The 16,802-nt window shown below is 40.7% G+C and overlaps 1 protein-coding gene across 1 annotated transcript in view; it reads left to right on the forward strand.

Moving 5' to 3' along the window:
- The first annotated feature begins 1,208 nt into the window (after positions 1-1,208).
- The window catches only part of ARHGAP28 (Rho GTPase activating protein 28), a 72,408-nt gene continuing 56,814 nt past the window's right edge, over positions 1,209-16,802 (forward strand). The window contains exon 1 of the mRNA XM_009879977.1: positions 1,209-1,377. Coding sequence (XP_009878279.1) covers positions 1,247-1,377 — 131 coding nt within the window. The 5' untranslated portion in view covers positions 1,209-1,246. The remainder of the gene's footprint in view (positions 1,378-16,802) is intronic.

The following is a 16,802-nucleotide window of genomic DNA, read 5'->3' on the forward strand; positions in this document are numbered from 1 at the left end:
ACTTCACCATCGGGAGAGACCGACAGTGTAATTTGGGCAGGCCCTAGAGCAGCGCTAGGGAGAGCACCTTCACTCCAGGGGGGGTACGAAAGAGGAGCCTGAGAGGCTTTTTGCACAGTACCTGCGCTAGGGATGCTGCCCGCAGCTCTCACAAAGGTGCACAGATGCTGGTGTTTCACCCACATGTTCACAAGGTGCCCAGAGAGCGCTGTGGCTCATAGAGCAAAATTAGGGACATCCTTCCCACGATTTCATAGGCAGGACAACAGTTTTCAGGAATAGACATTTATCAGAAACATTTATTTTCAAAAAAAACAAACAACCAAACACTGGAGAAGCAGGAGAGGAAAATAAAAGGCTGCATGAGTTTTCTCATTTTGTCTACAGTTTTCTCTGTAGTTACTCCAGAGTCGGACCCCAATATTTTTTCTTGCCGGTTTCCTTTTGAGAGAAAAACATTCAATTACCATACAAACATCAAGTACAAGCACGAAAAAATATCAAGCGCCTCGGAGTGTATTTATTTATGGGATTGCTCCAGATGAACGCACGCTATTGTAAAAATAATTCACTCACTTCCCAGTACCCTTCTCATTATGTACGCAGTCATATCAGGCAAAACAAAAGCTTAATCTGTTTTCAGAAGAAAGCAAGTGCAGTTCACTGCCACAGAAATGATCCAGCATGTCGGAAATCAAGGTTCCTGCTCCTTGATTATTTAAACAGAGCAGAGCCTACTCCGTTTCTGAATCTCTGGTGTAAGCAGCTTAAATGTCACTCCCTGCTCTGCCAAACCACTTTTTGTGTTTGAGCACTGCTCTCCGCTTGTCCTGCTGCTTAACTGGCAAATAATTTCACTTAGTCAAGCCTATTTCAGGAGCAGGAGGAGTATTAAGAAACTGACTCTTAAAAAAGAAACAAAAAGAAAGCAAGCAAGAAGTTTTCCCGGCGGTCGCTTGGTGCCATGCCGGATTATCTCAGGTTTCTAGTTTCCTAGGAATGTAGTAACTTCCCCATGGGTTGTTTTGTGGGCGGTGTTTTTGAATATATGCTAATTCAGCTTTCCTGACAGGGAGAGGAGCCGTGTCTCAGTTACACAGCTCTCCTGACAGCAAACGGTGGTGAGAGGCTGCTACGGAGCCAGGCCATGCACTCCTGCTCGTGACAGGACCGCTCACCCTCCTGTCGGGGCCCATTGGGACCCCCCAGTCACCTTTGTCACCAGCAACAGGGCCGACATGTGCCTATGACCATGGAGATGAAGGACTCGGGCAGCGTGGTCCTGACAGCCTACCATCCCCACAGCCCGGCCAGGATCCCAGGCATGGAGCAGAGCTTTGTGCAGGACATCCCCCCCAGCCATTCGCCCACCAGCAGGTAAAGCCTGAGGGATGGGGACCGGTACCATGCCTGGACTTTTCGCCGGGGGTCAGTGGTGGTTTTTGTTGACTGTATGTCAGCCCAAGAGTGTTTCCTGATCGCTCGGCCACTTCACGAGCACTTTTCTCTCGCATATTTCTTGCCTCCACTGGGGAAGTGATTCAGCCCAGTGCCGCTGGTCAGGATTGGGAGGGGGAAACACGAGTGCTTATTTTAAATCTTGTAAGTCAACAGATCGGGCCGGTTTCCTGCCCAAGATACTCGACAAGACAATCCCCAGGAAAAAAAAAAAAAGCACGTGAATAAGGCATCTGCTCAGATCATTTAGGACTGTATTATGGAAAGTGAGAAGGCTGGAGTGACTGAATCTGGCACTCAGAAAGTTGATTCTGGCTTTGGTTTAGAGGATTATTTAATTCCTTCCCCATTTAGCCACCTTGTCAGGACCAGCCCTTGCCTTTCTGTGAATTTGCAGTTGCTGCTTTGTACACCCGCATGGACAATGGGAGACTGCATCATTAAAGACTTAGTCTAAATAAGAAAATTCCTTTAGGTCGCAGGAAACTAAGCATTGTCTTAATTAATGCAGTCATGTGTATGTTTACTTCCCTGCTCTGTAAGAATGCATATATTTGCACAATTCAAAAACAGCAGTTTGGGTAATTTTATTGTTTTAGAAAATCTGACCTTTCTCCTAAATGTACGTGTCTGGGTTTTGCAATTTTCTCCAAAAGAAGTGGTATGAAAGTTCATACTGTAAAAAGTTGAAGAAAGTAGGAAATGTTATTCTGTGGCTTGACTGAAAAAAATGAGAACTAAAGTCTGAGAAAACAGTAGATGTCATTATCTGCAGGAATTAAGTCCGTGACTTCTGTTAATGAAAATAATGATATTTACTTCATATTGTTTATTTATAGCCTGATGGCTATTTTGTTTTCAGTGTCATTATTTAGGTTAGCTGCATCTTCCTGTTCTTTGTGTATTTCCCTGGCTGTCTCATAAAGATAACTCCTTTGTTCTGTTAAACTGTTGTTTGAGAGCAGTACCAAAATACACAATTTCACGTTAAGAAAAGAAACACAGTCTGGGCTTTTAGACGCAGTAAGAATGGCATTTGCTACTCAAAACAGAGAACAGTGGTTTGGCATTGGGTTATTGGGGAGCATGTCATTTCTTCCCTAAGGAAGAATGCTAAACTCAATCTCCCTTTGAGTCTGTGAGCAACGGAAATGTGGTGTTTTGCTATTTTTCTTGTAGGTGTGCTAATTGTTTTAAAATGCTCTTGAAACTTAAGCTCAGGGTGTATGAGGGTTTAAATCACATACGTATCACCTAAAAAAAACAGAAGTGCAAATTGCAGTTCCTTAAAGAAAAAAAGAAAAGACGATCCTGGCATTTCGATACGGAACATATTTTGGAAGCTCCTGCCATGAGGCAAAGCCATGTGTCTCTTTACATGTCTATGTGTCCATAAGATTTTGGTGCTCTCTCCCCTTTCTTGTCCTCAACTTCCTGCAGCTGTCTGATAGCAGTAGCCAAATTCTGCCATATGGGCAGTCAGTGGCCGTCTGAGTTTCCAAAGCCTGTTCAAGAGAGGGATTTTATTAACCCAGCATGCAGTCCTCTGGAATGCAGAATCCATGAAGGCAAATGCACTGAGCGTTTTAGCAAATGGTAAAATAGGCCCTGGCTTAATCCCTATTTCATCTTCTAAGAACTCTTTCCTGGACTGCATTTTCTGTAGTTTCCTCTGCCGCCATCCTAATGCAAGAAGCTTTACTATGGACTCTGTCTGGTGTTCCTTGATCCCCAGGGCAGCCACCCACACTATGGCATGCTAACTCCTTGACTCTCCAGGAGAATGATTCAAAAAAGCATGCAAGGAGCAGAGGTGTTGCCTATTTTTTGTTTGATAACAAAAGCAGTTGAGACCCAGAGCCTCACTATCCTCTGAATTCAGCTGGTTTTAGTTAGATCTAGCTCTAATGAAGTCCATACTTCAGATATACACCTGTGAGAACAGAATCCACCTTGGATATTAGCTTTCGATTTGATAAACTGCTGACCAGCTCTCTCTCAGCTTTGGAATCAAGATCTTTCATTTTCTTTCCTCTCCCCAAAACATATCTCTTGCTTTAGAGTGATGCTTCCTTTATATCAGACAAACAGCTCCACTCACCAGAGCCAGGCTTGGATGTGTGTCTCCCAGCTATGTTTTCTCTTGCAAACACTTTTACATTGGGAACCTTCTGAGCAGAGATTTCTCACAGAAAGGGGAAGCTAATGCAGCCTCAGTTGACATTAAACTGCTCTGTTGCCCACTATTTAAAAGGACACTGATAAAAAAGAAGGAAAGGTTTAAGTAGCCATCGTGAACCTCTTGACAACTGAGTAATTTTAAACACTCTTGCCAATCCAATTACACAGCCGAGAAGCCCATGGATGCCAAAGGTTACACAAATAAAGTAACCTAGATGCATCAAACCACTTGGTTTCACATCCATCTACAACTCCTGAAGGGCCAATCAGGTAGGTGTCCTGTGCACATGGCTAAAACCCACCAACAGCATTAACATCAGCATGAAGCATAATGGCCACAAGTATTTTCATTCATAAGCCCAGGAATCGGAGAGTGCACATACCCCTTTATATGTTAGGCAATATTAGCTGGTGGGTTGTAAGGGGGACAGGAGAAGATGTGCTTTAGCTGCCTCAAATGGGAGATGCATCAGTGTGTAATGCAGGACAGTAAATTCATAGGTGTAATGAAGGGGAGAGCGAGATGAATGTTTGACAACATAGTGAGGCCGTTACCGATCTGCAAAGGAGAATTCTAGCTTCCAAATTTACATTTAGATAACATTAATAAAAAGGTTGAGAAGAGGGACCACAAATTCCAGCCATTCTCCAGAACAAGAGAGCATCAAGGGGACTAAAGGTAGCTATACTTAAATATCTCCTCCTCAGCTATCTGTATCATTCATTTCTATCTTTCTCCTTCTGTCCCCTCTTGCAGACTTACTTTACCTGTCCTACACATGGAGTGAGCCCTGAAAACTGCACTGTTGAGTGTGCTAGAGGTCCAGGATAATTGTCCAGCCAAATCTTCCTTTAATTCTGTTAATGCAACTGGCAAGTTCACTTTCCATTTTTCTCGTTGGACATTCAGGTCCCTTCACTTCACTTGTCATCTTCTTTGCATGATTGCAATTGTTGATAGCATTTGTATTATTCATCTTTTTTTGCTTACTGCTTTTGATAACAAGGTGTTGGGGAGATCTCTGTTTTCTTTGCTTGGCAGTCAGACTAACTCTATGGGATATGAGTATAGTGGGGAAGATTCCTGAGCTTGTGGCATCCCCTCACTTTTTTTTAATCCCATTTATTAGAACTCAGATGTCGCAAGCACCAGTACCAAACACCCCAGAATATCACCTTATGCCTTTCAATACATATCTGTCTCAGTGCAAAGGTGAAAGTGTTGATTTATGTTGAGTAATGGTCAACTTTTCCAACCTTACTTCAGAGCAGGAAGGACTTTGTAGTTGTGCACAAATACTGCTCCTGGATTATACAGAGGAAAAGTGGGGCCATGGCCACATGCCTTCCTCACATCTCCTTTTTATCCTGCTAGGAGACGCTAGGAGGAGTTATTCCTGTGCTCAGAGGAAACAGGCATGACCTCTATGCCAAATGGCCAGTGAGCTCTCTAAGGTAATTATGCAATTAGGGGAGTACAAAGCATTCCTAAGTGAGTCATGCCCAAGCTTTCCTTGACTCGAGTGTTCCTCAGCCTGTTTGTTATTAGCACATCTACCAGCAAAGAACTCATCCTGCACTGCACTCAATTTCCACTGCAGTGTGTGGCTTAGGCTCATATGTGCATGAGATAAGAATCAGAGGAAAGAAAAAGTCCATTCGCAGGCTTTGTTCCTGCAGAATGGGTTTAGAGCAGCTTTTAAAGGGCACCTCAAGCTCTTTGTGCATGGAATAAACATCTTCATAATTAATACTCATGCAAAGAGCAGCATATATACTACCAAAGCTAAGAGCATGCTATATAAAGGTAAAGGACAAAGTGGATTTCAGCACCACTGAACAACTGAGCCAAGACCCTTTCTTAGCTTCTCCCCTAGTCAAGGGCAAGTCTGGCACTTCCAGTTGTTTCAGGGAAATGCCTTTTCAATCTCTTCACGTTCAGCATGTCTCCCTACTGTCAGGGGATGACTTTCAGGCAGCAACATTAAAGTGTGGAGTCAAAAAAGAACAGGAAATTTTCTGAAGTTTCAATGTTGCCTTGAGTTACCTGCTGGTAGCTTCCAGGGTCCCTGCTCTCCAAGCCAAAGACTTGCAGATTTGGGGCCAATAGTAAATTCATTACAGTGGACAAGCATGGCAGCAGATTCTTTTGCAATATCCACCCCCTCTTGAAAGCTCCAAGATGCTACAGAGATAAGTCATCATGAGGTAAAGTGTCTGAAATAATGACTGTCTCTGGAAGGACAAAACTGGAGGAGGAGCCTTTATGCACCAAAATTTGGCTTGTGACAAGAGGAGCCGTATGAGCAGTTCAGGTTTTATCCCAACAGAAGCAGATTTTATCACTGAAGTAAGGTCTGTATGCCCTGAGGCTGGGTGATCTGGGCTTAATTTCTGTCAGCACTGATTGAGCAGCTTCCCTGCTCAGTTGTATACAAGTGATGTCAAGAATGTCTTCTAAGTGATGCAGGATAAACAACCTTAACTATTTTGGATGTTTATCTCACTCTACCATAAACTTCCATGGAAGACAAAAATAAAAAGCTGGCTCCTTGTCCACAGTAAATCTTGAAATGACTTGGGCCTCATGCAGTAACTTGGACTCAAAACCTATGAAATTAAAATTTTAAAATGTACTAAAAGTGGTAAAAGAAAACCCCACAGAACTGTAGACTAGGAAAAGTCTGTATTGGCACAGGTTGGGCAAAAAATATCTTTTGTGGAAAAAAGCACTTTTTATAATTTCTAGCAGCTTTCTAAAATATTATTTTTTTAAAGTATATTTTTATAAATGTTAAGAATGATGACCCTTAATAAAATATTTACTGGGAGGATGCGTATAAATAAGTCAGACAATAGTAGACACGCTTTTCCTGTAGGTTTTAGAAATACCTACAGAATGTCCTCTGGGAGCCTCACTGAGGAATGTAGTATTTATAGCCAGTTCCTCATGTTATGGCTGAAACTAGAGTTGGCTTCTCTGGTTTCTTTTTAGTTTGGTGCTCCTGCTGCTCTCCCTGGTACCTCCATATGTAGAGCTGATGGAAAACATCTGGCACTTCCCTTTGATCATTTTGTTTGGTTGAGCATTTAGCCAGCTGCCCCATTCATTTTTAACTAAGTCACTTATCTCTGATTACATGAGGGTTGGAGCTGCCCGCAAAAAAAAAATGTAGGACCTGAGAGCCCCGCATGCCCTGCACAGACACCTTCAGATTGCATCTGGCAGACTGACAGCATTGGCGTAACAAACAGCCAGGAATCAAGAACCGTAAAGTGTTATTTTTGTACAAGAGATCAAAATAATTCCGTGTAAATGTGTGGAAAATGTGCAGTGGTGGGAACTGCAAGACACAACCATGAAAGGCCAGCAAAAGTCCCAGCTAGGACAGTATCCGAAAAGCATCTGGTTAGCGCTGTACAAATATAGAATCACATCCTGAAATAGTGTAGAGTATCCACACCAAACAATCAAGTTAACATCCTGGATTTTGGCTAACCACAGTATTAGCAGCCACTTGGCCCGCTGCAGTGCTTTGCTTCGGCTGGCTAGGTGGCACAGCAGAGTAAGGCTGGCAGGTAGCACCTCTGCCATCGGGGTGGGACCATGCTCTGTGCAGCCTTCAGGTACCACCATGGGGGGTGCATTAAAAGAGCACAGGTGGGAAACCAGGAGAAGAGTGTCCAGAGTCAGGTCTCAAGCTGTTGACTGAAGCCAGGCATCCTCTCTAGGATTTTGGCCCCTTTGGCTGCCTCCTTCTTTCTCTATCGATGGAAACATCTCGTACTGTGGTCTTCCAAGTCCTATTGTATGTGCCAGGAACAGGGAAGCAAAGGAGGACAGGAGAAGGACCGCCTTCCCAGGTATATGACCTGATTCTCCTCTTTGTGTGCAAGTAAAAGGAGTTGGAGTGAGAAAAGAAATGTCTCCCAAAGGACATTGTGTGGTGCCACCATTTACAGTTGACCCCCGAGTCTCATCAGACACATGTGGCAACGGGTTTTGGAATGGTATTTAGGTGGTGATTTTGAAGTCAAAAGCTGAAATGGTTTAAAAGACAGGTTGTTTGAAAAAGATCCCCTGTTACCCTGAAGCACTATTTTAGCAGAGGTCAGCAGAACTGCCTGAGCTGGCATCCCTTGTAATTAATGCAAGGGAAAGACTGATGCTCTGGGAGGGATCCCTCCTCTTTGTAATTCACTTCTTCCCCTGTCTGTATCTGTTAACTTTCCAGACACTGCCGGAGCCTCTGGTCTCTGAGGAGAGTGGAACAAACACTGGAGCAGGGAGCCTATTATCAGCTTGTTCGTTTGAAGACGGTTATGTTTTCTTATTTAGGATGCTATGTATAATACTCGACTGCTCTAAGCCTGTGGAATTTTCAGATGTGTGACATCATCTAGTTTAGGATGGACCTATTGTAGATGTTTACAAAGAAAAAGGCTGAACAAAGGAGAGACAGAAATCTCTGCTACTAAGTGTTGCCATTATTGAATTTCTAGTATTACCATTATTGAATTTCTACCTGAGGACTATACAAGCCTTTTATAACATTTCTTTCTGTAGAAGTTGTTCTGAGTGTATAATGAGCAAAATAATGACCATGAGTCTTTTTGTGGAAGGTAGAAGAGCCCTACCAATGCAGAGAGACAGAAGGGAGTATATATTGAAAACCTACATCAGACGTGGGAGTCCAGCTGGGTTGACATAATTTACCAGCTGAAAGCCAAGTAAAGCAAAAGGCAAGCTGTGTTTTAAACACCTGTGGGATAAACCTCAGGACATCAGACATCAGGTCACTCTCACAGTTTGCTACCAGAGATGGAAGAAGCCGTAGAGCTGTAAGTCCTCGTGTTTGACTACAGCTAATCAGAAAAACACTAGTTTCCCAACGGACAGATTTGGGCAGGAAATAACAATTTTATACAAGGCCTAAATTTGACTCACTGAGTAGTATGTTCCTCACTAACTACGCCCCTGCAGAGAGTCTGCAGTTACCCAGATTCTGGATTAGTCTATGCAAACTCTAGGTATAGCGATGGAGACCCTCCTCCTCCTCAGTTTCTCTTTCTCTGGCTAATGAAGTCTCAGAACAAAATATTATCCAGGCCTACTTGCTGGCTCGGTGATTACTATACCTAGTGGTCAAAACAGAATCTAAAAATGAGAATGTCAGATCCTTTTTAAGGTTAACATTAATATGAGAGCAAGAACTGGATAGCTGTAGCGTTCAATCTAACGAGAAATGTTCTGTCTTTTTTATATTCCAGTCTAATAAAAGGTCAATAATAAATCCTGCAGTGCAACGTCAAGTGGGATATGAGCCTTGTTTATGCACACTGACTGAGTTAATGGATACTCAGGTGCTTAGGTGTTGTAATGCAAGTTCTACCTCTGAATTCAGTGGAAACGGGATCAAGTCAGAATTCAGATTTGTTGTCAATAGTTTTGCTTAGAGGGCACAATCTGATTAGGCTATCTCTTGTCTCAACTCAGGCTCATTTCCTATTTAATAAGATTCTTGCAGAATAAGACATCAGTATGAAGTCTTAGATAAGTAAAACATAATGGTGACTAGGCCTGTCTTCCTTTTGCAATACTTCCCTCCATTATTTGAATATTTTGAAAACTCGAGTCCTAAACATTTGTCTGAGTGTAGCAGAGGTGAACATAAAATCTTTGCCATAGTTACAGGTGAAATACGGAGTGGTGCAGCTTAGGGCATTCTCCGAAGATATTTTACAGGCTTGGTTGTCCTTGGCCATTTCTGGGCCAGATGGTGCCCAGATCGTGCATGTGCAAGGAAGTGAAAGGAAACCGAGCTTATCCTGATGAAGAGAGACAAGGGAAGCCTTTGTACTCAGGTTGCAGCAGGATTTCACATTGAAAGCGCTCGCTTTTGGAGAGAGGGTGGGCAGAAGGAAGCAGGGACAGCTGGCCAAGCACAGGAGAGGGATCTTTTAAATATGTGGGAGTCTTTAGTCTCCGACTGAAACAATTGTGTCCGCCTTGTGTAAGGTCCTTCTTACATCTTCCACTCAGAGGATGCAATTCCCCGTAATCCCCAGTGATCTGCTGCAATCCTTTGATGCTTCCTTGGTTGCTTGCTTTCTTCCCTCCTTTCCTCCTTCTCTTTTCCAATTAACAAAAGCAATTAAACCATGAGAATTGAAGGATGACATTACCAGAAACGTGAGGTTTCTGGAAGTATAAATTTATTCTTATTTGCATGTGTGTACAATATGCACATGTCCATAGATGAAGCATGAAGCTTAAGGCTACCCATGCCTCATAGGCAACTCACAGAATATATGGCAAACATTACTTAGCCTGTAAGTCAAAAATTAACTAGAACCTTCTTCAAGTGTATTTCATCAAGCCATCTGTTGCCTTTGATGAAGAGTGGTAATTAAAAATAAACAAACAAAGGAACCTACTATGTCAATCTTTGAAAAGCTTTCTGCAACATACAGGACTTCCATGTTCTGTATTTAGGAAGCACACCACAGATTTTTGGGAGGGACATTGACTCTGCAGCTGTTTTGTGAGCTCAAGATGCATTTCATCCTTAATGGACTCCAGCTCTTATAGCTTTTTTTAACTACCGATTTTTTTTATAAGACTTAGCTATGCCAGGCCTGAAGTTAACTGTACCACACTCAGCAATGCATAAAACCATGCAAACCAAACCAGTTTGCCTCAGTCTACACTGAACACAAGTAAATCTGCAGTTAATTACACTACGTGTCATGCAACAATGAGTCACTGTAGTTGCAAGTAACCGCCCATTTGTACGGGATGTTTATTGTCATAGGATGTCCTTGGGGTATGATATTCATGTGGGTAATGAGGATGTCTATAATTAACACTGCTAGTGCCATCAAGAATTCTAAAATATACAGTAAGTTATACTTTTCAGAGTTAACCTTCTCCTATTTACATGGAGACTTACTGAAGCAAGAAGGAGGTGTATTGCCTTTTTATTTAAGTCACAGTCCTTTTTTTTTGCTCTCACACATGGAATACTACAATTTGTGTACGACTGGTATTTAAGGCTCAGTTGTGATGCCTGTATTCACACACATACTGAAAATCTATATTACAGGCAAAAAGCAACGAAATAAAGCAATGAAAATATAATAATTAAAAAAACCCAAACCAACAGTTTGACACCATAAGGTTTAACAGCGAAGTAATAAATCCATGGCTTTAGTGAATGTCACAATTACCAACATAACAATTATAGCACAGGAATTCAGGATATCTTTCTATGGGGTGGCTGCAAGCACATTTGACCTCCCTTTGCCTGTGTCCAGGAGCTGTACAGTGATGTTACAGCATTTTGCCCAAGCCAATAAGCAGGCGCACCACCGCACTACAGCAGCTATAGGGCTCCTGGCCCCGGGGGAGCCTGTGCCCAGCCCGCTGACACGGCTGTAGGTGGAACCTTGAAGGCTGGAATTCAAAGTGTTTAGACTAATGCTTCAGGACTGATAAGGGGGAAAAAAAAAAGAAAAAAAAAAAAAAAGTAAGTTTTTTTCTGAACAGGCCGCTCTGCTGATTAATAGGTTAGGCTGGGTATTTTCATGTCTAGATGTTTAAAGTAAATAGGTGGAAAGCTATACCGCATTTTTCTCAAATATTTTGCAGGCTAGAGGGGAAACTTTATCCAACTTAGTTGAACCATAACAGAATATCTCCTTCATTTGTGCAAATCAGATACCTACCAGAGCAAAGCACATGAAAAAGGAGTAGTGCTTGTGATATTCAGTTAGAAAAGTGTATTGACAATATCATGAAGGTATTAGCTATCTGAATCCCTGCAGACTCCAGCAGAAGAGTCAAGCATACAGCAGAGATCCAGAACTAGTCCGGATGAACAAATTTAAAGATCTTAAATTTTTCTTTGGTTAGATTTGTTTTTTCCCTAACTTAGTTAATCCACACAAAGAGTAGAGTTCTGATTTTCCTAGAGAATAGAGCCTAAAAGATCCTTTATTTTTTAAACAATAGATAGGCCAGTCAACATCTGAATATCCATTAGAATCTCTTTTCTAATTGAATCTCATCAGATGGATCAGAAATATGATGATGTTCAGAAGCCACATTCAAACACTGTAAATAAGGTTCATAACCTTTATTCTTGAGCTGTCAGTTCAGCCTTTGGTTTCTGAATCATCTCATGGCATGGATCCAGGGCTTCAGTTATGCTGAAAAAGACATTGACCACTGCATAAGTGGGTGGAAAAACATCATTCAGCAGTTAGCTGGGTATATCTGCTGAAAGTATGTCTGTAATTCTGTGAAGGAGATGGTGTTACTAAGAACAGATTGGTTTCTGAGACTGCCTTGAACCCAGCCAGCTGTAGTTAAACCCTCAAAGGCTGACAAAGTGCATTCCTAATTATATCAGTCGAGCGGACGGCTAGATTAAGTTACCTCCTATGAGACTATTGGTGATGAGTTTCCATCACTAGGATAGATTTTATATTTCATCCAAACCAAAGGGGACCTCAGGATGTGCAACAATAGAAATGAACCAAACACTGAAATGATATGCATCCGTGGCGCTACCCTAAAGCCCACAGATAGCCACATCCCATGAATTCACTGGACATAGCAGTAGCAATAACATTTGATAGGCAACCTTTGAAGACCTCGAATAAATTTAAATAGTATTGGATTAATCTTTGAAATTAAGTAAAGCAGTTTGAATCACCTAACAGAAACAGCCAGGAAAATAATAGATAGTGGGGAGAGTTTTTCTGATATCTTTACAGAAAATGCATATTTATGTCCTTGGCCATCTTCACAAGGTCTTACAACATTCACTGACGTCAATATACTTAAGCAACTGGTATAGCTGAAGATAATAAGCTCAGTATTTATTTTTCTATGCTTTTCTGTGATCTATATTTAGTTAAAAACCACTATTCCATCATTTGTGACAACCTATAAAATGCCCTATAATGTGGTTACAGCAGACCAAATTTAGCATCTTCTGAAGATCACTTGAAAGCGATGAGTAGGTCTCAGAGATAAACAATGAAAAACACATACTTACATACAGTGAGAGAAGTGACACATTATTACAAGAGGGGAGGAAACTTCTTAATCTTCAATATCAATTTTACATTTGATGAAAAGAATTTGATCACTTTGCAAAACCATTGCTCTGCACTTTATGTTTGGGAGACGTAAGGAAAAATTCTGCTTGCTTAAGCTACCATTTCTGTGACCATTGGCCTTTCTCACATTTAAACCATGCTACCTAAAGCCAGAGAGATGACACAGTGCTCTGTACATGCCACCTGGAAAATCCTGTTTAGAATTATGCGGTGTGATGGGCAGATCAGATAAGTCTTGTCTGTAGAGAGGACGTGTTTGTTTTAACTGTTGAACTGTGGAGGTTATAGAGAGTTGAATCTTTGGATTACAAATGTAATTGACATCTCACATCATGCAAGGTCAGATCCAAAACTCCTCTTGGCGGCAGCAGGCTGTAGGCTGTAGGCTTGTCTCTAAAGAGCTAGATGTCCCTGCAACCAACTTTATATCCTTGATATACGTTGAATTGCTTCTTTATGTTAATTTATGCTATTCACTCCATTCTCTTATTTAAAAACTCTTAAATTTCTCACAGGGATGGATCAGTTATTAGCTTTCTCTGTAATTACATTTCTATTGAATCCACTTTGTGCATTTATTGGACGTTGATAAAAAACAATAAACTTAGACAAAAGCTACTGAACTACACAGGAAAGATAATTGAGTGGGGCAATTCTGTAATGGTCACTTATGATGGAAAAACTTAGCAAGTTCAATGGGATATTTTTCCTATTAAATTCATCATAGTCATCTTTCTGGATTGCCCTCAGAGAAATACACTTACAAATGGAAATATTATCACAAGTTAGCACTGGACCCCAAAATCCAAACAAAACAATGAAGCAATAGAGACTTTCCTTCCTATTCTGATTGCATCACTGGAACCGCTGCCTAACACAGGGATTTTGTTTGAAAAAACTTCCTTCTGTGTTTTTTACAGTGCTGTGTGTCTGCATTCCTGTTCATTTCTATGCTTGATTAGCTGAAATCAAATGCAATGATGCAGATCTCCAAGCAGCTATAAAAACTCAAAGTGAGCAATACTAACAGCAAAAAAAATATTCTACATTGAGATCTTCATGGGAATTGCTGTGCAGAGAGCAAAAGAGCTGACGCGAAATCATGTATGTGTTTTTTCTTCATGTTATTTTGTCATTGTGTAACTGCTCAGAAGTTTGCTCTTTAGCAGACTTCAAATAGCTGTGTGGACAGGTAAAAAAGGATGTACTGTTTGTGTCTCTGCCTCATGCACAGCCCTCCTCTGGCCAGCAGCTGGAAAGAAGTGGCTAGATTTTAAGGAATTCTGTAAGTATCAAGCTGTGGGATTTTTCTCCTCTACCTGTGATATTCTCTATGCTTTTGATATGACTTTTGGCTTTTAATGAGTTGCTCTTTTGTGGTTTTGAAACAAGGTTTTTGAGAAGGGGAAAGGTTTATTGGTCTTTGCAGCTGATGTTGTGCCGTCTAGGGATGAATCATTGAATTGATTTTGATCACAGACATCAGTTTAAATAAATATAAACATAATTTTTAGGTTCCTAAGATAAGAAGATTGGTGGAGATTTATGTATCCTATCTGTATTTTCAGAATGTGTAGCTTCTGAAAAGATAAAATAAAATAATAAAACAACTAATCAGAAACTGAGCAAAGGAATCTTCCAATCATTAAAAGAATCTGAAGAAACTTGAGAGAAAACTCAAAATTTAAGGATATAGTGGTAATTAGTTAAGGAAATAGGAAGTACATAATTAAAAAAGAAAACATCTAAAAACTGCTTTTATGACAGCCATGCTTTCATGTGAATGCTTTTGCTATGCAGATGAGGGGGGTTTTTTGTGCATTTGTCTTGTCATCACACAAAAATTGGCTCATCAGCCTTTGAAAATGTTTGACAGCATTGGAAGACACCTTGCTGATACACTCTTCTGTTTCTAAGTAGTGAACTGAAGGATAGACCAAAACCAGGATGAAAGTAGATGAAAGATCATGCAAAATTCTTTAGTTTAAGCTTATTTTAAATGAATCTTGACTTCAGCATTGAGTTTTGATATGGTACTTTGTTTAAATTACTGATTTAATCGTATATTTGTTGAAATCAAAGCTGTTGAAAAGTTCTGTAATTGCATTATATAGAAAAGAAAGTTTGTGACTAGAATATTAAATACTGATTGTTGAAATCAAAACAGTTACTCAGAAAACTAAACAAGTAATTGAAACATACTGATGTCACTAGGTGTTTCAACGAAGAAAGCACAAGAAAATACATGTTCATACCAGATATGCTGTAAGAACTTTTTTTTGAAAGGTCAAGTCTGTACATTTCTTTCATGCAACCCTTGAAATGCCTAAGGTCAAATTATGTATTACACTGTATTTGACTTCTGACTATTATCTTATACAATATGTAAATAGCAAGGTCCTGCTTCCCTGGAAATTATGATAAGAGAGTAGCTTCTTGGTTAGCTGTGATCTCATTCTATAATCCAATGCTTGCCTAACAAAAATAAAATTAGTTTATTTTGTATGAAGAAACCAATCAGATAATATCTTGAGAGGAAATTCTTGACTTACACACTTCTACTGTCTGCACCATAGAAAGTTTTCTGATTTGCGCTATTTCTAAGCACTTTTAATGTCTTTTGATGGATGGGATGGTTTTAACCCTAATGACAAGATAAATAACAAAAGCAACTCTGTGGCTGCTTTGACTTGCTGTAGTGGTCTAATTTTCATTGGACACAAACTCTGTTACAAACTTAATCTCAGTAACACTTGTCCTGTGTTTCCTGCAGTGTTCACTGGGCCTGATTCACACATTACTATTCATATTCTGTTTCATATAGAAATATTCTATATGAAATTGTTGAATTGTACTTTTGTCACAGATGGACACCTGGGGGAATTAACTGTGTTGTCCAGTTGCTCATGAAGGACAAACTCAGGTAACTTCTAAGCTTGACTGCAGGATGTTGGTATTGACTGTTGGGTTTTTTCACCCTGGAGAAGAGAAGGCTCTGAGGAGACCTTATTGTGGCCTTCCAGTGCTTAAAGGGGGCCTTACAGGAAAGATGAGGACAAACTTTTTAGCAGGGCCTGTTGCAATAGGACAAGGGGTAATGGCTTTAAACTACAAGAGGAAAGATTTAGACTAGATAGAAGGAAGAAAGTTTTTTACAATGAGGGTGGTGAAACACTCAAACCAGTTGCCCAGAGAGGTGGTAGATGTGCCATCCCTGGAACCATTCAAGGTCAGGCTGGACGAGGCTCTGAGGAACCTGATCTAGTTGCAGATGTCGCTGCTTATTGCAGGGGGGATAGACTAGATGACCTCTAAAGGTCCTTTCCAACCCAAGCTATTCCATGATTCTATGATTCTCTTCTATGTGCCAGGGAATGCTCTGAGGTCCTCATGACCCATCTCCCATCTCGTATCATTGCCTCAAAGTGTTATGGTGAGGCCAGAAAACTTTCTCTGTCAGTTTTCAGAACTGTAGCTCTGCCTATGCCCGACATATGGACAGAAAGTGTAGGAAAACCAAACAAAATAGCTTCCCACAGACTCATGTACCTCCTGGAGCTGTGACAACTGCATCTATGTGAGCATTTTCTGGAGGAAACTTTAGAGGAATAGGCAGTTCACAAATAGAAAATGGCTTAGTTTCAGTTTGTTCCTTGTTTGATCAAAAGTTACTGTCAAATTCCCACCAATCCCATAGCTGTTGTCTGGTAGTCGGCTATCTCCAAACTACCTTCATTCCTTCCTAGTGTATTAGGACTCAGAAACACAAGTAAGTTGCAATAACTTAACAAGCCACCACTTACAATGTGAGTTTTTGTAACTGTCCAGGGACCTGCTCTTACCACAGGGCAAATAAAAAGTAACTTAACTAGGCTTTTACCTCTTTTGTGGCAGAATAACTGAATTATGCCATATTTGCCATGGACTAAACTTTCACATGATAAATATAGCTTGGTTGCCAACCACAAACTTTTCCAGCAGTAGCAGTAACATTGTTTGTCTTAGTTCTTAAAATTATATGCATCTGAAAGTCT

This window comes from Charadrius vociferus, unplaced genomic scaffold, assembly GCF_000708025.1.
Source record: "Charadrius vociferus isolate BGI_N301 unplaced genomic scaffold, ASM70802v2 scaffold202, whole genome shotgun sequence".
In the NCBI taxonomy this organism is placed as follows: Eukaryota; Metazoa; Chordata; class Aves; order Charadriiformes; family Charadriidae; genus Charadrius; species Charadrius vociferus.